General features: G+C 44.6%; 1 protein-coding gene across 1 annotated transcript; it reads left to right on the top strand.

Annotated features, from left to right (window-relative positions):
- The first annotated feature begins 11819 nt into the window (after positions 1-11819).
- On the top strand, positions 11820-21921 carry foxk2a (forkhead box K2a). Its single transcript, XM_076033690.1, has 9 exons — positions 11820-12325; positions 13689-13880; positions 14009-14150; positions 14530-14676; positions 16725-16918; positions 17894-18096; positions 18221-18484; positions 19227-19424; positions 21332-21921. The coding sequence occupies exons 1-9, from the start codon at positions 12030-12032 to the stop codon at positions 21556-21558; spliced, it is 1863 nt and encodes a 620-aa protein (XP_075889805.1). The 5' UTR covers positions 11820-12029; the 3' UTR covers positions 21559-21921.
- The last annotated feature ends 1213 nt before the right edge of the window (positions 21922-23134 follow it).

Here is a 23134-nt window from a genome sequence, read left to right as displayed (position 1 = left end):
AGCACATTCAGAGACCTTTTAAAGGGCCTCTGAGCTGCGTATGACCCCCGAACATCTGCGCCTCTGGTCCCGAACATATAGCCGTAATTGCGGATCATAAATATTCAGTGTGTTTTGCGACACTTCCTCCCAGCCTGCTGTGTTGTTTGTCACTGTTGCTCGGTGCCGCGGCTGGGACCCTTTCATCATCGCCGTTGGTATCGGCGTTCGCAGCGGCACCCTCTCCCTCGGCCTTTACCGCGCCACGCAATTATGAATTGTCTCACTTTTCTGTTTGTGACCAGCGAACACCCACATATGGAGCTTCCACTGAGAAATGGCCTCCCTGTACACCCACATACACACACACCCTCCCTAAGGGCCTCTTCATGAATATTTGTAATATATAAATATATATGTGTCTTTCCCCTGCTGCTGTGAAAAGATCTTCAGTGGCCCGTGGCGCCTTTTAATTAATGAGCCTGACCATTTCTGCTCACCTTCACACTTCTTTCTCGCTTTTGCATTATTTTACCCATCAGTTTGCTTGTAAGCCAGACACCCTGTGGGCCAAAAGGCGCAATTGCATTTTAATGGAACTCATTGGTGTGTATTGATCCAAGAGTGCAGCCGGTAGAGGTGTCGACATGGCTGGGCCTCCTCACGGAGGCATCAAGGCGGAGGATCCTGTAGAAGCCTGCGTTCCGTGCACTTCTTCCACCCACAGGTTCCAGGTAGTTAACTTTAAAAGGCCGCCAGCCCGAATCCCCCATATTATCCAACTCGGCTAATGATCTTGGGATAAAGAATTGTGGGAAATGATGCGGTCGAGACCAAACACTGCGCAACAGCGAGGCTGGGTTTTGCTGTAACTGAGCTGCGAGGCAACAAGGCGCTGAGACCATTAATGTTGCGGCTTGTGTTGTTTGGTGTAATTTGGATATCGTATTATGCCCCTAGCTGGAACGCTGTGTTTACTCCTAACAATATTAATGACATTTGACCGCAATCATTTGTGGGGTTAGAGGAGGGTCCTGTGTAGGAACTGGATTTACTTAAATAAAAAAACACACACAATATTTTCAGTTAATAGAAAAATTGTTAAGACATTAAGACATTAAGCTCGAGTCAAGACACATTTTATTTATACAGCACAAATTCATGAAGGTAATTATTGATACCATAAATGAACAGCAGGTAAATGATTAGTTGGTGGTTTACAGAGACCTGACAAGTACTTGACAGTGATCGTTATTGTTTCTTTACCTGTTGCTTCACAGCCAGTCACACAGCAGTATGTGGTGAAGACGACCTGCCGAAGTTCAAATTGAGCATCAGAATGGGGGAAAGGGGACATTTAAGTGACCTTCGTCACCGTCTGAACACATGGATAGACCCCACAAGGTACTTGTTAAAGTGGAGGCTCAAGCTTTTTAGTGGCAACAACATAACTAATTATAAATGCAGTTAGGTATGTTGTTTTAAGTGCAAATGTGGTGGACATGTTTGATCAGAATTATCTGTAGAGTTGACAGAGAATTGTCTCAAAAAGAGAAAACATCCAGTGAGAGCTACAGTAGTTGCTTGGAGGACAATGGCTTGTGATGTCAGAATCCACAATGGGCAGACTGGGTGGGGGCCATAGAAAGGCAACAGTCATTCAAAAAACCACTGGTTACAGGCAAGGTGTGCAGAATATCATCCCTGAACACACAGCAATACAAAGAAGTTGATGAGTGTGGTTGAAATCAGTGCTGAAAAATGGCATTGGTTCAAGTCCCAGTTCAGGTCATGACATCACAAATCATGATGTTTAGAATTAGAGAAGCTCATTCTACAACAACAAAGAAAACTGTAATACATTCTATTCACAGTGATCTACTGATCGCTCATGTCAGTATATTGGAGTAGGATAAAGTCAATGTTTTTTACTTACTGTATTGGGAGTTGCTGTTTAAAAGAAAGAAAACTGCTGGGTTTTTGAAAAAATTATGTCTGGTGTTTTATTTTTTCTTAGCTCTGGCTTCAACTGTGATGGAGAGCCCATACATTTATTTATTTTTTTATTTTTTTATCAGTGGCCCATCTTTCAATTATCAGACTTCCACGACTCAAAAGTATCACAGTTGCAGCAGCCACCTGCCTCTCTACCTATAATGAGCCATGGACTGAGGTGTTTATCAGTCTGATTTGACAATGCCGTGCATGAATAAGTGCTGGTAAGGGAGAGGCTCAGGTGTTTCCAGACATTCCCAGTGCGCAAAATGCGGTGCCCTGCAGGCTTGGCTAACACGCTCAGGTTTATGTGATGAATGCGTTGTCTACTTGTGTATTCATGGGGTTGTGTGCAGAGGGCCGGTAATTACGGAGGGAAATATTGGCATTACATAACGCCGCATTGATACTGTTGTCATATGATTACTGTGGTGCTGGGATTGGGAACAGGTGTTTCATAAGAAGCAGCCACACACAACTCATTGTCAAATTTACTCCAGTGTGCGTAAATTGTAGGTTGGTGTGCCTCACGGCTTCAATCCTGCACTTTTTTTTGAATTAATTTATTTATTTTCATGTTAGGTTACCAGAACAGACGCAAAATAAGCATTTTAAAGAAGAAAAAAAAACATATATCCAAGTTGTTATATGGAGTTTCTCAGTCAGTAAGAAGAAAAGCTGTTTTACTACTGATTAGAAAAGCAACTTTGAGAATTAAGACGAGGCCATTGGATTTGTGGTACCAAATCTTCATGGGAGTTTCCTCTATTTGTTTTTTGCAACCATTGATAACAAGAAGTCTTTGAAATGTGAGGTTTGCATTGTTCTGCTTTTTTTGTCATTTGTCAACTGTCTTGCTAGAAAAATTTGGTTGGTTTCAGTGTGTTTTCACCATGTTATTAGCCAAAAGTATGCAGTAAAGTTAGTTTTCAGAGAGAGACTATATAACAGGATTTAGTTTTAATAAGTTTCTTGAAATGTATATATGATATATACATTTTCTAGATGTGGGGGGTAAAAAAAAACATACACACATGCGTCACTAGTCTTAACGATGGCTCTTTTTTTCTCATTTCACGGTATGTTGGACATAACACGTGGCTTCATCTGCCTTATAATGTATGTAAAATGTATTTTCTTCTCTTTGCAGGTGGTTTCAGGTCTATTGGATGACCACCCACAGGCTACTTTCTCCACCAGACTAGGCCTATGAACTGCTAACTACTGAAGTCACTTTAAAAAAAACAAATGGAAGACAATTTTCTTCATCAGGGAAAAGCCCTGTGTCCACTGTGGATGGAAGGGCTTTGCACATAGCGAGAAACTTGCTTTATTACCTAATCTTTAACATGTACATAGCAAAAGATTTTATCTGGATAATCCTCAACTGATGTAAATTATTTTTGTGAGAATAAAGTTGTCAATGTGAATGGATGTTGTTACTCTGTTCGTGTGTGCCAGCAGACACACTGATTAACACACACACACACACACACACAGAAACGGCCACACGTTCTAGACATTGACCATTTAAACATAACGTGCCTTTTTACCAATTCAACTTAAAACTTCATGCGCATTCATTGCGCAATAGGTAAAGTCCTTCTAATGTCTGAGGGCTCTGTGATTTTTCAGAAGTGACTTTAAAACGATAACTTTGAAGTTAAAGTGGTGTGTATGAGGATGGTATATCAAAATGGTACAGCAAGTAAGGAACTTTGACAACCGTATATAGTGCGTATGTGTGTTCAAGTAGTAGAAAAACAGCCGAAAATCTTTTTTTTTTTTTTTTTAAAGTGAAATATCCCTTTAAGTAAACCAGTTTTATCTTCTGTCAGAGGAGGAAGAAATGAGATGTAGACACGGGCAGGAATGTGACACAAGCATTTAGACTCCTCTCTCCCATCAAGTCTCTCTTCAGACGAGCAGGCGGCACTGAAGAGGGGAAGTTGAAGCGCTTCCTTCCAATTTGTTTGCCTCCTTAACATTTTCAGCGTGTCAGACTGACAAAACTGCCAAAGCTGGGAATAATTTGCTCGGGGCATAAAGCACAGCCTGCCGCTTATTTATCATGGATTACACAGCTCACGTGGGCCGATGTCTGTGGTGCTACTTCATCGCTGTCCTCCTGGATGCTTTTGGCTTGATCATCTTCTTCGTCGGGATCTTCACGCCCTTGAGCTTCTGGGATTTCCTGGTCTTCACGGGGCCAGTCATCATCTTCATCAGCCTGATTTTCTGGATCTCCTGGTACCTGGGAAACCTGGGCACACCAGTGGAGGAGCTGCTGCCCAGATGAGAAGTGAGAGCAGCAGCTACAGGTGCAAAACATCACGTTTAAAGTGAGATGTCATCCAGACATGCCAGCAAGGAAATAAGCTTGTTTGTTTTACGCAGAGCTGTGGTCTCATTTCTCAGGACTTAAGTTACTCTTGGCCTCAAGCTCACCTTGTTGGGTTGTGATTCTGCTCCACCACCCGCTCCAAAGGAAAGACTTCACCAGACATGGATAACTTCCCCAGAAATGGACAATTAACATCGGACATCAAGACATCTGTTCTGGTGAAAGTTTAGATCTGCAAACGTTAGTGTAAATCATAGATTTTCTGTAGGATTATGTGCACTAAATAAATATTAAATGATTACCTTTGTATTTCAGTTAACAAGGGTTTAAAAAAAAAAAACAAGGGAAAAAAAGTCAGAAATGCACTGGTTCAAGTCCAGGCTACTGAAACTGTTTCATGTGATAAAACTGACCAAACAAGTCTTGCAGTGATGATGATGGTGGTTGCCATGATTTAAGATAGTGAACCTGTTCTTTCAGTTGGCTTATGCACACATGACTTGAGGTTCAGAAAAAAATGTTTGAAGATTTTTAGTCATAGTTTTTTAGAATATATGTCATAAACAGTTACAATAAACTGCCAAACGGGTCATATTCTGCCCACTTTCAGACCTGTTTTTCGTCCAGGTGGACATTATCTGGAAAAGGAAAAAGAGAAAAACAAGGTCTCAAAGGGTAGAAGAAATACCTGGCAGGGTGGGTTTTCCCACTAACCTGGGAAAGGCGTCAGAGTAATATTAATACCCTTAGTGACATCACAACCAGCTGATTCACACAGCTTGTTTTTGCACAAGCTATGTGAAAGAAGTAAATGGCATCAAGGATGGACTACTTCACATTTTCTAGGACGTCAGTGTCAGGCTCAAGACACCTATTACTGTGAAAAAACATTGGTAAAGTAAATTTAGAATAACATGGCACCCTATAATAAATAGACGGTGGTCTTTGCTCGAACTGGCTGGTCCTGAACATCTTATAAAATTTTGCAGCAATGATAAATATTTTTGTGGAATTCATAATGTCTTATTACTGAATGTTACTGATTTCAAGCCATGTCCACCATGACGTCTCTTTCTCTCTTCATTAGGATGCCCCTTGTCCTCTTCACAATGACACCAATCATCAAGTGTTCCTTCTGAGGCTGTTGACTCCAGCCAGTGTCTGTGGTGATTTTCCCGTTGCGAAATTTGAGCATTGGTCGGTCAAGCCATTCAATTGAAAACCAGTCAGACTGGGTCCATTAGCTTCTGGGGTACTTGCTCATTTTACATGGGTGAGTTTAGTGTGACAGCCAGGGCAAGGGAAGTATAACATAAAGATAGAAAACACAACATTTCCTTCTGGTGGCACCTGACTTTTAAATTCTTTTTGCCTCAAAGTTGAAAATATGCACCACGGTAACCTGTAACTCAAGCATGCGGCTAAGCTTGTTTATTTTTTTTTTCTTTTTCTTTTTTAAAAGGGTTGCAGATAGACACGCCCCATTTACAGCGTGGCTGTTATTTAAGCTTTAGAGCGGAACAAACCTCAGGCTTAAACAACCACGGGCCTAAAGAAAAGAGTTTCAACAAGGAGACAAGCACGGGAACAAAAGAGAATCCCATATTGCCGGAGTGACACAGCAAGTTTGACTTAATACATCAACTTTATTGAATTGCAGTTTCAGCTGCCTCCTCTATGGACAGTCTACATTTGCTCTGGCCCTCCTTCCACTCTTCAAGTGTTTTTACACAGCTGCGCTGGTTTCAGGAGGGCGTGGGCCAATTTATCCCGGCTCCAGGTGACTGTTGGAAATGTGTCTGCCATGCATTACTAATTCATAACGGCGCCCTAACGGCTCAACAGCGGCGGTGAGATGGGACTCACTCGCAGCTGATTCTTACATGTCACCGCACCTCAGTCTCTGGGGCATCAGGTTCCACACCACACCTAATGTGTCTTTCCATTAGTTGTTGCCAGTCTCCCGTGCAACGCTACATGCTCGGGCCACACACACAAACACGAATGGCCTCAGTAACTGGAACGTGACACCGTCTGATTGCAGGTGGCGAGGAGAGACCTGGTTTTAGGTGCGTGGCTTCAGGGTGTTGCCGTGGCTCCTGACCCGTCAGCAAGTCAAGCACCAGGAGAAACGTGGGCATGTTTTATCACGTGTCCAGAAAAAGAAGTGAAGTTTGTTTTTGTGTAACAACTCTTGCCTGAGCTACTGCTCATACAGTAGGTCCCATATTTTACCCAGTTTTGAGCTCTTTTCGAGACTCCATAAGAGCAGCTGTGCATAATTTACCGTCCAAAAAACTTCACAGCTCTCTAAAGCAACATAACTAACTGTGTTTACAGTTTGTAATGTTGTTGCCACTAAAATGTTTGAGCCTCCAGTTTCACAACTACCTTGTGGGGTCTATCCATGTGCTCAGAAGGTGACAAAAAACAATGACGTGACAGAGGGAGAACCCAAAAACACATGGCTCGGGGAACCCGGGAGGAACGTCATTGCAGTCTGTGACATCAATAAAGGTTGATTTGTTTTACATTTTCTGAACGGTCGACGCAAGTGCGGCAAGCAGAGAGAGGGGGGCCGGGGGGGGGGGGGGGGGGAGAGAGAGAGAGAGAGAGAGAGAGAGAGAGAGAGAGAAACAATGCTACCTGGAGGAATTGCACCCCAGGAAAAACACTTGACCCAGGACCTGTACGGTTATTCTAGTGCAGTGGACTGGTGGAATCTCAGAACCCACAGCATTTCCTTCCTTATCATGAAGTCACCACCCATATTTATGCCATGAAAATAAAACCCCACTTTCAATTATGTCAAGTAAATGAATTGAAATTATTGAAATTATTGAATTGAATTGTGTATCAATGCTCAACATTCTCTCTCTCTCTCTCTCTCTCTCTCTCTCTCTCTACATACATATATATGTATATATATATATATATATATACATACATATATATATATATACATATATACATATTTATATCCATATAAATAAATAGATAGATAGATAGATAGATAGATTATATATTAAGATCTCTAAATAAATGAACACGCCCACAAAGCCTCAACGAGCACCACAGCTTCTCTTTTGGATCACGATCCACCAGCTGAGAAACGCTGCACTCGAGCCGTTCAATCAGCTGTGAAACAAATAAAGAGCGCTGATCACAGCAGTAGCAGAGGCCAACGGAGGGACGGCACCAGGGCAGGAGATCAGCACTAGCCGTCCTTCAGGACACAGGCCTGGGGAGGGACACGGCTGCAGGTACTCCAGGCCAACAATACGGCGCGCCAGACGGAGCCCTTGCCAGAGGAATACCATGCAGGCAACAGTGTGCATGCCCACAAAAGTGTGATCATCTAAACAGGTGGCAGCACTGCGCACTCAGGCCCAGGTGGTACTAGCGGCAAGGGGAGGCGGGGCAACACACACCCTTCCACACAAGGATGGATTTTTTCTGAGAGGATATAGAAAGTCAGAATATTGCACGGGTAAAGTGGATTTGGCGTTATGTGGGGCCTTTAAACTGTTCATCTTTATTGGGTAAAGCAGGTAAAACAACCTGTTCAACACAGTGGTTTGATTGACAGTGTTGAATTCATTGCAATTGTTATTTACTATTAGGTATTATATTATATGTAGGTGAGGTTTTTAGAATCCCTATTTGAGTATTTCAAAAGTGGAATTGGTTTGGACTACTTGTTTGTCATTTGCTCTGCAAACATTTTTGATTTACTTGTATGTATTTTTAAAGCTACAGCTACAGCTACAATTTTACCTGAAAAACGAGATTTGCATCAACTCTGACAAGCCAAGGGGTTCACTCCACATATGAACAAATATAAGTCAATACAGTGATTCTACAAAGACTAATATGGGCCATGAAGCGTCAGCTATCTTGGCCTGCTCCATCTTGCTGCCTCCACCTCCAGACACTTGAAAGCATAACTCATATGATGCAATTTAACGCTGGTCACGCTGTTATTGATGGTTTCACCGCTCTATGCTGGGAATATTTCAAAGCTCAGCTCCCCATCTCTGGAACGTAGCAGAGCAGTAAGGTGTGATTTCCCTTCACTGGCTTTTCCTCGTAAAACAGAGTTTTACTGCCGCAGTAAGCTTAATGCAACCTAATAAATCTAATCTTGAGCAAGGTTCACATCAAAATGTCTTTTGAGGGAGGAGCTGCAGAAATCCTTTAGGGGCCATCAGGAGCTTAAATTAAGTGCACTTGGATAGTCAGTAGATAACAACAGCATGTGCAGATGTAAACAGGTTGATTGTTGTTTTAAAGAAAATTGCTTTGCATTAATGTCATCAGACTTATTTTACACCCCATTGTAATTTTCCACATTATCCCACCGTGTGCCTTTAACATTGATGTTGTAAGAACATCAGGAGTCTCTTTTAACAGAAAAGGCTGCACATCTGTAGGATTTTTGGTTTTTACCCACATCAATGCATGGATAATGAATATTGAAAAGAATGTATATAAGAGTGAAAATAATGTGAATGAGGTATATCAAACTTAGTTACTTGATTAACAGATAGTTGTTGTTTTTTTTAACTCAGTATTATATGAGGTGTAAATTTCTATTTCAGCCAATCTTTTATGTATTTATTTTTCTCAGGTGTTTAAAAAGCAAGTTAATTTTACAGTTTAAACAAAGTCCTGGTGCTCAACAGATACATTGTGTATGTATGTATCACTGCTTTGGTTGCACAGAACTAAAGGCTGAAAGGTTTTAATGGAATCGTTGTGCTTCTACTGAGAGTGTTTAGCATAGAAATTGTTAAGACAATAAAATGTAATCAAAATTCACAAGGTTTATCTGAAGAAATGAACAAAGGAAATCTGCAGTCAAAAATAATCCTCATTCCAGACCACAATACATTTTTATCTCATCAACATTTAATTGTGTTTTGCCTTGTCACAACTTTTCAATTTTACTTTTCACAACTTTAATCTCTTAATCACTGAATGAAAAAAAAATCTAATTTGCATTACTGTGGCGTTTTTGTCTTTGTTTTGGCATTCTGATGAGACATCCCTTATATAACACTTTTTCATTCCAACCACGTTTATCAAAGGAGATCCATCGGATTTCAGAATTAATCCTTTCCATTCCTTGCAAACCGTTTAAAAACTTGACCATTGAAAAAATTCCAAACGTATGAGTGATTTAGTTGAAGAAAATACTGCTGCTGTTACCAAACATAAAAACATGGTTTTCACCATTGGAAAATGTTCACCGCGAATTTGTATATAAACTTGTATGGTGTTTCTCAGTTTCAAGTTACATAGTCTACTACTGTACTGGACATGAATAGTGGCCGATAACCACACGAATCCTCCATGTGTCCCTGCATTGATAGCAGTTGACCAGCAGGTGGTAGTAGTTGAACGGGGTTTCGGAACTCCTCGCTGCTAATTCTACTATAAAAGACTCAAATTGTGACTAGATCGCCGGCTTTCATCACCAATATGATGCTGAAGGCACGCATCATGCAAAGACTATTTCAATCATGACAGACTGAATGCTCTTTCAGCGTGTATCAACGATTTTTTTAAAAAAAATTATTATTATTATTATTATTATTATTATTATTATTATTATTATTATTATTATCTTTTTTTTGTCAATTTTGTATATTCTCATAAGCAGTACACGATTGCAATTCTAGCACATGTATCTGAAAGTATTTCTCAGTGACACAGGACTAGTGAAATAAATGGCAAAGAGCCAAAATGAATGTCTCCAAAGACTATACCACTTTTTATGACCTTCATCAGGATGCCCCTTGGTGCACTGATGTGCCAAAAGACTTTTCCATATATTACACGAAAGACGTAAATATGTCAGGCATAGATAGATTAACGAAAAGCGAGGGAGCGCATATGGCTTTAGATTCCTGGCTTTGAATGTGACGACAGTTCAGAACCACTATTTACACTTCCAGTCCTGAACGTAGCTCGGCTCTGAGTAATTACGTCATTGACTTGCAACACGTGCGCCGCCATGGCGCATGGGTTCTCTCTGCGCAGCACGTTTCCCGGCCGATGTCTCTGCGCAGCCTAAAAAAGCGTCCTGGCATCGGAAGACGAACAGCTTGTGGCACTCGGGGTTTGTTGCAGCGAGAGGCGGCCTCGGCGCCACTGTCAGAGCAGCCCGAGTGGCTTTAAATCCATTATTCACCGCGTCCTCCATACACAGGGCCAGTCGGCGGCGTGAGGTTGTGCTTACTACAGTTGGTAAACTCAGTCAGGGGCTGGAGGGAAAACACGGATGTGCGCAGAACGGGATCTATGCAGCAAAGCGTTCGTTTTCTTTCATGAAGGTGAAAATTGATTATAAAACATGATTCGAGTATTATTTTCAATTTATTTTTTCCAAAAAAAACATTATGTAGTTGATATAATTAGGCCATGCTACTTAAGACTTAGGTTATTTTCAGTTAAGGATTCCCAGTTTGTGTTACCAGAGGCATCCAAACAAAACAAAAAAGGATTTAGAGCTCAATTTGAAGTAATGGTATTTTTTCAGCATGTTATAACTTTATATTGGCATCTTAACTGACTGTCATAATTGAGATTTGTTTTTTGTTTTTTATTTATTTATTTATTTATTTTTTAAAGAGGGCCTTTCATAGTAATTTCCAATAAATGACACAAAAACGTTTTTCGTTTGAACATACAATTCTGTTTCAAAATCCAGAATGGAGTTACCGATTGAAACGCTGACTTAAAAATGTTTATTGTTGATTTCCATGAGATTAATCCTGGGCAGACAGAAACTGTTCACTTAGAACCTTTACTTCTCAACAAGAGACCTCCAGCCATGGCCTGACAGATGGATGTCACATTAAAGGGGACATAGCAGCTTATGTGACTCTATTTAAGAAAGTTCATGTAACCTTGCCTAGGATGTCATTCATTCATGATGAGCAATTTCAAATGTTTTGAAATATAGTTTAAAATGGCTATTCCCGAGTTGTGTATAGATAAAATCTCAAATGTTTAGGATTCATATTATGTATATTTAACATATATACATATTAAAGGTAAGATGAACAAGAAAAATATTGAAACTCATTCATTCATATATGAACTCTGTGGGTAGAACCTTGCTCAAACTGGCCTTTGTGTTCAAGTTTTGGCTTCACATACCAATGAACCATGCGTTTTATTTGCATTTATAACTGTCACTTGTTGTGACCTAACTACGTTTCAACTGTCTCACAGAGAAGTACCAAAATCGGAAAAGAAAAAAAAACTCTTCTTGAAATCACGGCACCGCATTTTACAGATATCCGTCTATCTGCGTGTCAACCTGCGCTGCAACCGACCTCTGCTTCCACGGCTATTTTTATTATTGTAGTCATTGGTAAACATCACCCATCAGCCAACCCATGGCTGCCTTCCATTGGCTAACACGCATGTCCATCGTGACACTTCCGTCCGTTTGGCGGCTCCTGATTGGCCGACGCGCCTCTTTTTTTTCCTCTTCTTCGCGGCGGTGGGTCGGAGCCGCTGTGTCCCCGGTCTGGCACGTTCCTAGCCAAATTCTCCACGGTGTAAAATTGGATCCCCCCGGTTTTTTTTTTTTTTTTACAAAAACAAACAAAAATCCCCCCCCCTCTTCACTACCCTGCAGCGGTATTAACGTTTCCCCCTTAAAAACACATCTCCAAATCTCCAAGCAACTCTGAAGATGGCGGTGGTTAGCGGGATGTCGGGCTCGGCTATAGCCCGGCTGGAGGGCCGAGAATTCGAGTATCTGATGAAGAAAAGGTCGGTCACCATCGGACGAAACTCTTCCCAGGGTTCGGTGGACGTCAGCATGGGACATTCGAGCTTCATCTCCCGGCGCCACCTCGAGATATTCACCGCGGGGGAGGATGGCACCGGCACGGGGGAATTCTATCTCCGCTGCCTCGGAAAAAACGGGGTGTTTGTTGATGGGGTGTTCCAGAGAAGAGGGGCTCCACCTCTGCAGCTCCCACGAATGTAAGCTTCAACACTGAAAAGTCACCTCGTTTGGAAATTGGCATGTTCATTGGGCTTGTGTGTGTGTGTTTTTTTTGTGCCTGCGTTGTTATTGTTTTGTTGCCCCGCAGCGACGTTGCACGTGCTGTGTCAGGCTGCGCTGCTATATGGTCGCTGCTGGTGTGTGCGGCGAACACGTCATATACACACACACACACACACACACACACACACACACACACACACACACACACAAAGTCTCTCCGTGTGAAACCAACCGAATCTAAAGTCATGACGTCAAATTGACGACGTCGGGGTTTGATTCATTCATTCATTCATTTATTTATTTATTTATTTATTTATTTATTTCGCCAGCCGGCGTGAACGTGCAGTCGTAAGCAAGACGTCACGACACTAGCCAAGTATTACTTGAACTTGTGCTCAGGGGGAGTGGTACGTGACCGCCTAATGTAGGGTAATTACATTTTTATTTTATCATTAATAATTCGTATTTGGTATCTGGTGTAAATGGGCGCATTGTAACAGTGTTGTGTTGTGTTTAGCAACTTGCATGTTTTTGCTCGCCCCCCCTCCTCCCCCGTTGCTGCAACCTCGTGTAGCATACCAACAACTCTGTCGTGCACTTGGTGTGAACTGCAGCGACGTGTTGTGGTATGCGGTATGGTAACACTGATACAACATTTTTTTTTTTATTAAAAAAAAATATTTTGACCGGCTTGACGCCATTTTTATGTCATTTTGTTTTATTTAGTAGCAGCAGCAGCAGAGTCTCACACTGGAAGTTCAGGGCGGCGTTGCAGTCAGTTCATTCCCTTGGGGCTCAGTGTCAGTTTGCCCCCTCCTCCCCCCTCCCGTGTTTTCCTCCAAAGGTCTGTTTACACTAGTTGGGTTGGTCACCTCGCCAGCAAACGCTTCTGTCCCTCCTCCCATTTTCACTTGTGATTCCACCCCTTGCGACGCTGACACTAGCGTCCATCTCAGATCAGATGTGGCGTTTGGGAGCGCCGAGGTGAGACGCGACACCTAATATTGCAGCCATGCCTTTGGTAGTATAGCACTTTTCCAGTGTCAGCAACTGGTCCAAATATACCACATTAATAATAAGTGAAGACATGAAGTGTTGCGTAATGGTCGCGTCGGTCGTCCATATTTAAACTGTGAGAGGTTGGCTGAGTCTCGTCCCACCACGCCGTCACTCCCAGCTTCTCAAGTGCTCCTCCACCTGCTTGTTGCCGGGCAGGAGGACGGCGTTTAGTCGGCGTTGATGTTCTAACGCCGGTTTGCGTGGTCGTCAAATGTCAACCTTCTCATTGTGGCTCTTCTTCTCACAACCCCCACGCCCCCACCCCCGACCCTCTCTCAGGTGTTGTTTGCGGTTCCCCAGCACCAGTATTAAGATCACATTCACAGCCCTCTCCAATGACAAGAAGGAGCCAAGGAACGTGCCGGAATCACCGGTCAAGCCCGTCCAAGCCCAAATTTCCCCGCTGACCATAAACATTCCTGACATCGGCCACCTCATGAGCCCGCTGCCCTCCCCCACTGGTACCATCAGGTGAGAGTTTGATTGTGGCCATTGCTTCAAAAAAAAAAAAAAAACATAAATGATTACGGTCCTTTAGATTTGCACCACTGCTGTTTTGTCCTAAAAAATAATTTTAGATTTATTTTTTTTTTCTGCAGTGCTGCAAATTCCTGTCCGTCGAGTCCCAGGGGGGCGGGACTGTCCAGCTACAGGACAGGCCGTGCACTCGCCTCCGACCTAATAGGAGACAACTCTCAATCAGAAAACGACAAAGAGGCCTCAGGTGAAGACAGCCCAAAGGTGAGAGGGAGTGCGGTGGTTGCTGTGCGCTGCGCTGCACTGACGATAGACCCAAATATGATTGTGTCTGCCCCGTTTTCAAATGACTTGTAAGGATTTCGAAGGATGAAACTGGTGCCTGCGTAGAGCCGCTGTGGATCGGCGTTTGCATCTCAGCCATGTGGACTCCCCCGGTTACGCGTTCTAGTCCGCAAGTTGCCCAATGTTCATCGCGAGACGGTAGACTTTGGAGCGCTGGTTGACCTTTGCAAAGTCTGTGCGCAGTCATTCCGTGTACAGAAACAAACGAGAGCGTGAACGCAATGTACCTCGGATACATTCTGCATTGCAACAATGACCACAGTGCCAAGTCATGCCCTTTCTCTCCTTTTCTCCGCAGGATGACTCCAAACCTCCGTATTCTTACGCGCAACTTATAGTCCAAGCTATCACCATGGCTCCAGATAAGCAGCTCACACTGAATGGAATATACACTCACATCACAAAGAACTACCCCTACTACAGAACAGCTGACAAAGGCTGGCAGGTCAGAGTCTCTCTTTTTCACACGTCGCTTGAAGGATTTGACACAAGTCACTCTGTTCCATTCTCTTCTGTATTAAAGGTCCCGCAGTGTGAAAACTCGCTGTTCGTCGTGAGTTTCTGTGTTTGTGGTCTTTGAACTGCGTCAGGCGGCTTTAAATAGCTGGCAATATTTAAAGAAGACCTTCGTTCTTCTGTTCCTATAGACTGTTTCCTATCCCACTGTGTACATTTGGTGAATTTCCTACTCTGTTGAATGTTTACACTCAAACTGCACTTCATTCTCTTGCCCACCTCATTTGCTTCTTTCTTCTCACACACACACACACACACACACACACGTGTTTCTCATGTTGTTTTTACAATTGCAATGAAGTCAACTTGTTTTTTAAAGAAGTCTTATTTTCACTTGGCTAAAAAGCGGGTATTTGAAACTTTCCCCTCTTATCAGTATCCTATGGAAATCTGCCTGCTTGCACGCCGGTGTTGTGTACACTGAACACACACTACACATGGCCGAGTAGGCAGTGACGCGATCACTCTGCTTTCTAAATTGCGATGATTGGTTGTTGGAAAAACTTGCGTTTGTCGGAGTCATCACACGTTTACATAGAAAATAAAGACTTTTCAGACGTGTTCATGACCTGCAGCGCTAACAGAAGGCGGAGCTTCACGCCACTCAGTCTCAGCTAAACAGTTTGATCGAAAGCAACTTGCTGCATTTCTAGTTTTTTCCTAACTCGAGTGCTGCCCCCCCTCCCCCCCAGTAGAGCATCTGAAACGCTAGCATGTCGGAAATTTAGAAGAGTTTTAGGGAAAACATGGCTTTACATCAATGTTGGAAAATGTGCCAAGAAGAACCGTGCTTATTAATCAGAGTCCGCAAACCCGCTCTTCCTGTCACCCCGTCAAAGTGGAGGAGAAAAGGCTGTGAGAGATATTAATGGAGGGCTGACGGGTGCAGAATATACCATGGCAACTTTTGAAATAAAAACTGCGTCCCGCTCAAGTCGACTCTGCACGCAGGAAGGAAGGAAGGAAGGAAGGAAAGAGGAAATGGTGCTCTGATTCAAAATGTGTGAATCGGGCGAGGAAACGTTAAGAACATGATGTATGATCAAGCATGACGTAAACTGCTTATTATGGTGTGTCTGGAATGTAGACCTCTTGGTTTCGTGATGCGGTGCTGGACGGAGGCTGAGCAGCGTTTTGAACATCGGCTACATCTGAAAAGCAGACCCGTGTCATCTGTTTCTCAGTCCAGCATGCTAATAAAATAGCTGTGTGGAAGAGATGTCATGTGTGCACTGCAGTTTATATGGCCCAAAGTTTAGCTCGCACCTTTTTTTTTTCTTTTTTTTTTTTTTACATGACAGTGTTTTGGCGGAGGCAGCGCTGCTTTCCCTGAGAAATTCCAGAACCGGTTCCAGAGTGAGATCTTTGGATGGGAGCAACATTCTGTCTCAGTAAGCTGGCAAACGCTTGGACGCTGCGGCCCTGACGGAGCTCCGCGTGCCGCTTCGCCAGCGCCGCCTTTTTTTTTTTGCACTCGCGCCCAGGCGAGCATCTTGTGCGGCGTTTTCCGTCTGCCGCCGCGACGGGTCACGACGCCGGAAGACGACTGCGGCGCTCTCGCTGGTTCTCGAAGAACTGCGTGCGAGCGGAGGGGAGACCACCTTTCCATTTTTAGCAGCTCCCGTCTAAACTTGTCTTCAAAGCAGCGCCTCGCCTCCTTTACCCCCCCCCCCCCCCACACCCCCCCACACCCCCCCGTTCCTTTTCCTTTCCAGTCGGCCGTTTGAACGCAGAACTCCAAACCTAATCTCGCCAACTTCGTTTGGCTCCGTATCGCCGCCGTAGACTTGGCGACCCAGCGGATCCGAGCCTTTCGCACGCGTCGGCCTGCAATTCCAATTCCATGCGCCCGTCGTCGTGCAACCGGAGCGTGTTTGGGTTGTCCCCGTCGTCGGCTAGCTTTCTGCTTTTCCACTTTTGCCCTCTGAGATGTCCCCCATCCCCTGCATCTCTTAATGTTCTCTGTCCTGTTTGCAGAACTCCATTCGCCACAACCTGTCCTTAAACCGCTACTTCATCAAAGTGGCCCGCTCTCAGGAGGAGCCCGGCAAGGGCTCCTTCTGGAGGATCGACCCCGCCTCCGAAGGCAAGTTGATAGAACAGGCCTTCAGGAAGCGTCGGCCCAGGGGAGTGCCCTGCTTCAGGACCCCCGTGGGACCCCTCTCGTCCAGGTAGGCCACGATAAGAAGCCTCGTCTTTATGTCTTTTACTGCATTTCGTTGCGCTGTACGTATGTGACATGTACAGTGACGGTGAAGTTTAATCTAATCTAATTTAGCGTCGCTCTAGCCGCGTTCAGACTGCCAGCCAAAATCCACCTTCTGGAGGTAGTTTCAAATCTCATTTGGTCAGATCCAAACACACCAATGGGTTCTGACCGTCCGTAACGCTAAGAGCCAATGCGCCACCAGAGGGCGCCATTCCAGGTGCGGCGCTGGAATGTCATGGAGCAGACAGGAGAAGTAGGAAACGGCAGTGCCTGGACAAGAGGAGGAAACTCATTGGCTCATCAGTTCTGTGTGGAGATACTGTAGCTCCACTCAAGCCAAGCTCCAGGGCCATGCATCGCAACGAGGGTTGCTGTCGCAGTGATATGACGTCCGCTCCGACGTCGTTGCTGCAGCGACCCGTCGGATGGGTCAATAATGTGGCCCAGTCTGAACAGAGCCTTATGTGCCGTAGAGTCAATCACATGAACCTGTGATGGCACCAAAGCAGTCCTGTTAAACAGGCTGGTTAGCTTATCATGCTAATGGCTACGTTGCTAACGCTATGTACTAATTCCAGCAGCTGAACCCTAAATGTTTCCTTGGGGAGGCCACAGGTTGAGAACACGACTGGCGTAGAGGTGCAACATGTAGATGCCTGAACAGGACTCTTTTTCCTCCTATTCTCCTCGCTGTTGTCGTTGTTTGTATTGATTCAATATTTTCAGTGTGACCTTATAACCGTTGGCCTGCCACCATTGCTATGAATTAGAGGACAGCGAAGAATCAACGTTAATATTAATAATGAAGCCATATCAGCTTGTTCCTCCTGTCCTGAGGTCATCAGTTGCCAGTAGTCCGTTGTGTGAAGGCTTCCTCCACCCTGACGTGGAGGACAGAGCCGCACTGTGTCCAACCTCGTTTGCTGTGCCGTGGCAGGAGCGCCCCGGCGTCCCCCAACCACACGGGGGCGTTGTCGGCCCACTCCAGCGGGGTGCAGACCCCGGACAGCCTGTCCCGGGAGGGCTCCCCAGTGCCCCTGGAGCCCGAGGCCACCCCGCCGCCGGCCCCCGCCCAGACCGCCCCAGTCCAGCCCAAGCTCGCCGTCATCCAGGAGGCTCGCTTCGCACAGAACTCCCCTGGTGAGGAGCCCGGAAAAGAACCAAGTCTTCCTCTCAGCCTCAATTCCACTGGCTCTTGTCTGACATCATGCCCCCCCCGCCCCACCACCCCTCACCTCCCTCTCTCGCCCTCCTCCCCCGACAGGCTCCCCCCTCAGCAACCAGCCGGTCCTGATCGCCGTGCACCGCCCGCTGCCTCAAACGACCATGAAGCCTGTGACCTACGCCGTGGCCGCGCCGGCCATCGTCACCACCACGTCCAGCGCCGCGCCCGTCATGCAGACGGTGCACGTCGTCCACCAGATCCCCGCCGTCACCATGGCCGCGGTGGCCGCGCAGCCCGCCGCCATTGTCGCCAACTCGAAACCTCAGGAGAACGGCGGCGGCGGCGAGCACCAGGAGCTCAAGGGTGAGTTACTGAGGGGGGGGGGGGGTTAAGGAGGAGGAGGAGGAGGAGGAGGCGCAACATGAATTGGATCAGTGACAAAGATTCAAAGATTTTTATTTGTCACATTACTGTAGACAATGGCACTAAATGGCACTGCGTAGCAGGGAAATGTTGTGGCAGAAGCCAACGTCATTGTGCGTGGAAGTGGTAAAGTTAAGTATAAGTTCTACAAAAGTAAAAAAGTGCAGATACGGGTGTTTGAAGTGTTAAGGCAAAAAATATAATAAAGTGCAAAATATAAAACAATTCCATACGCTATACATTATTATTATTATTATTATTATTATTATTATTATTATTATTATCATTATTATTATTATTATTATTATTAATGCTAATAACAATAGTAGTAGTAGTAATTAAAATATTTTTTGTTTTGTTTTTACACTTATTTAAATATGTAAATAAAATGTGTGTATATATATATATATATATATATGTGTGTGTGTGTACATATATATATATATATGTGTGTACATATGTGTGTGTATATTTCTTTTTAATTCTTCTCTTTGCACTGTTTGTGCTGTTGTACCATGCAAATTCATCACCAATGTGGGATAAATACAATAAACAATATAATTATATTAGTTACATGCTTTATGAAAACGTACTATAATATAGTATAATATGGTGATTATATACTGTATGAAGCCACACGAGGAGTCGGGTTTTCTTTATTAATGGATTGATTTCCTCTCAGTGAAAGTGGAGTCGGTCCCGTCCATCACGGCCGCCTCTATAGGGGGAGTGAGCCGCATCATCCAGAGCTCCCAGGCGGCGCCGCTGACGACGGTCACCATCCTGCAGCAGGGCCCTCTGGGTCAGCACCAGCTGCCCGTCAAGGCCATCACGCAGAACGGGACCCACCTGGTCCCCATCGGCACGGCCGCCAGCACAGGTGAGGCCGCGGACGCACGCTGCAGTCTTTCCCCTCAGTCATTGAACACGCGTCGCGACTCTCGGTGGAGGCAGTTTCAGCTGGACCATCCATTCAATTCTCCAGCAAACTCAAAGTAGGTCAGCGCAGTCATGAACACACGTAGCGCCTTTCAGCTGAGTGTGTGTTGCGTTGCTGGTTGTTTTTTTTTGTTTTTTTTATTTTTAATTCCCGCGGTCCCTCCCACCAAATGTTCAGGTTTGCCGTCCCACTTCTTCTCGCCCCTTCGAGCTCCAAGCAGAGCACACGCGCACAAAACGAACGAACGTTCGGCGTTTCATTCCGTCCCCGAGCGACACCGCAGCCGGGAAGCTCGAGGCTCAGCTTGTCCGTCACAACAGCCTCACGTGAAAAAGCGTTTTCAGTCACTTGGCTGAACTCAGGAGGTCGGCGACCTTCAAGGTCGCAGAAAAAGACGAGGAAGAAACACAGCGAGCGACATGGGGCTGGAGGCGTGGCTAAAGTGGCAGCGACGTGTCTGATTGGTCAGCTTAAATGTGACAGACGGGTCACCTCAGTCTTCCAGATGTTTCCGAGGGTTCCTTCACCATTATTAGCATTTCTCTTCTATTATTGACACAAATGTATATTTTTCAAAATGTATTTGATATTAATTTATTAATAAGCAAATAAAATAAAGTTAATGAACTTATTATTTAATATAATATATTTAATTTATTTTTAATACGTTATTATTATTAGATCTTTTTAATATATATTTTTTACTGTTTATTATTATTCTTTACGAGGATAACATCGGAAATATTTCTGTGTCCGTTATAGAAGAAAGATGTTAATAACTAATAATTAATAAATATGTATTTCATGACGACACAATGAATCCTCTCGGGTTCCTTTACCAGTTTGACTCGTGCAACGCTTCCAAAGAATCTAGAAACATTTCCTCCGGCACTTCAACCTTCAGCCTCAGGGCTCAGCGCTGTCGAGCTCGTCGGGCTTCTGCAGGTGTTTTCCTTTATATGCAGTCAGCCAAAATAATGTGTAGGCACATCAGGAAAAGAAAAACTTGCATAAGAATTTCAATACCCAATTTTTTTCAGACATCACAAGATGAACACAAGTTACATTTGGCCCCTGCAATTACTAGAGGTGACGTTTGGTACCTTGTTGGTGCCACATTTAGGGTAACGCCACAAACTTCGAGAGCGGTATCTAAACGTATAGAAGTACTCATACAAATGAAATATTAATGCATTTTTCGATGTATACATGATTTTGGCTGCCTGTTTAATTTAGTTGAGTGCAAACAAATCAGAATTTTTGAGTGAAAAGAGAAGGTAATGGGGAGAGAGGACATGATACAGACATAATGACTGGTCAGGGCCAGTGTGCACTGAGTTAAAGCAAATGATAGTTTCATGCTGCTTCTGTTGTGCTCTGTGAAAGGCTCAGTGTGTAAAATCTGGAGATTTTGAAGAAGAAACGGCAACATTTTAGATTGCAGCGTCTTGGCTTGCCAGTGAGCTACGGTGGCTCTGCGCACCCAAACCTGCAGACCTCATTTATTTAAAGACGCAAGCAGGAACCCCATGGGTTGTCCACACCAGGCTTCCTTATTGTACTACGACTATACACTGTATCATGTCATTATGGGCAGTATGTTGAGCTTTTACCAGTATAACAATCAACCATTGACTGTTGCACTACAAGGACTACCGCACTCTATTTGCACTACAGGCACTACCTCACCTTACTGTGAATGGTTGTATAGCTTAGCTTAGTTTAGTTTAGTTTAGCTTACAGTCTAATTCAGTTATACCAGCAGTGTTGAGTTGAGTTGATAAACCAAACCAAATGTGTGTGTGTGTGTGTGTGTGTGTGTGTGTGTGTGTGTGTGTGTCTTGCAGCCGTGGCCAACCCCCTCCACCTCCTGGCGGCTCACGCCTCGGCCTCGGCCTCCCTGCCCACCAAGAGGCACAACGGGGAACTGCAGGAGCAGCCCGAGTCCAAGCGGATCAAGGCGGCGGAGGGGGAGGTGGGCGGCGGGCCGGCGGCCGTCAAAACGGCCAACAACGGAACCACGGACCGAGCCGGGGAGGGAGGAGGGGTCAGCGAGCAGAACGGCGCCAAGTAGCCTCATCCAACCCCCCCACCGCCCCTGTTCTGCTCGCTGACCCCTCCCCCCCTTCCTCCAGTATGCATTGAGACCCACCCCACCCCCACCCCATCCCATCCCACCCGCTCATCATCTCCTCCAAGGTGCCAAAAAGTCAAACCCCTCCCCCACCCTGTTATTTAAGACCACGGAACACCATGCAAAAACTTAAAGACCAAAACCAGGCAGGAGACGGCGGAGCCCGACAGAAGAGTTGGAAGACTGTGAACCCCCCCCCCCCACCCCCACCCTCCCTGAGACCCAGATGGCAAAAAGAAGCACAGGTGGAGGGAGTCCCGAAGAGCCCTACCCCCCCAATCCCATGCCCCCCCGGTAGCATTACACAACAGTCAAGGTGCTTGGACGTGTCAGAAAAGCGGAGAGGAGAAGAGAGGAGAAGAGAAGAGAAGAGAAGAGAAGGAAGAGAAGCTGAGCAGGCAGCGCCACCAGTGGCCGTGTTCCGCCAGGGCGACCTGCGTCTCTACCTACGTGTGGACATTCCCATCTTTCGGCAGCTAAGCCTCCGTGTCGACAACCCTACCTACCCAGCCTCCACCCACCTGACACCCCCCCCCCCCCGCCACCCACCCACCCACCCACCCATTGTCCCCTCCCCTCCCCCCATCCTGTCGTGAGTAGATATGCAGTATTCTGTTGTACAAGTGTATCTTTGGATATTTTTGAGTGTTCGTCCATCTTACCAAGGCACAGATACTATCTAGTAATAATTAAGGTAACTACAAAAGCTATAAGTGGGCTCATTCGAACATCACACAACGATATTTTTTTGGGAATTCCTTTTTTTTTTTCATCTTTTTTTGGGTTTCTTTGTGTGTGTTTTTTTTAACGTGGACTCTTTGTTCGGTGAAATGAATGTAGTCTCCTCATTTTTTTTTTCCTTTTTTGAAAGAAAAAAAAAAAAGAAAAGAACACTACGGAGTGGACGCTCTTCCTTTTTCTGCTCGGTCACGCAAAAGGAGTTTCTTTTTATCGCTGTACGTCGACAGATTTTTTTCATATTTTACAAATAACCTATGAGATATTTAAAAAGATTAAAAAAAAGTTGTATATTCCCCATGCGTATTTGACCATAATGCTTCATCGAGCTTGCATGTAATGGAACTAGAGACAATGTATTTGAGCAGATTATCTGAATATGGAACTGAAGAAAAATGTAGACTGAATCTACGCTACTATATGATTCTGACCAGTTGCTGCACTTAACCCTCTTAGTTGTTTTTCTTCCTCTTTTTTTTTGTATTTTCATTTGCCCCCCCCCTTCCCTCCTTCCTCCCGCCCGTCCCAACAGACGGGCGCGTTTTGTTACCTTTGTGTTAACGTTGGCAGTCTCTTCTTCGCTTATGGATTTCCTTCTGTTCAGGCTTCCAAAATAGTCTGTTACTCAAGAAAAAGCAAGTGATAGGTGTTTGTTCTGCTTCAGTGGGTAAATGCTTTCTCTTTTTTTTTTTTTTATAAATTTAATTTAAAAACACATCAACTCCTAGTTTGTATTTCTTTTGAGTAAAAAGTCCTCTGCTGGGCAAATGAAAATTCA

Source organism: Nelusetta ayraudi, unplaced genomic scaffold (assembly GCF_046127955.1).
Source record: "Nelusetta ayraudi isolate G7.1 ecotype Tasmania unplaced genomic scaffold, CSIRO-AGI_Nayr_v1 ptg000042l, whole genome shotgun sequence".
Lineage (NCBI taxonomy): Eukaryota > Metazoa > Chordata > Actinopteri > Tetraodontiformes > Monacanthidae > Nelusetta > Nelusetta ayraudi.
Note: the sequence above shows the minus strand (reverse complement) of the source record. Positions and strands in the feature narration are given on the sequence as shown.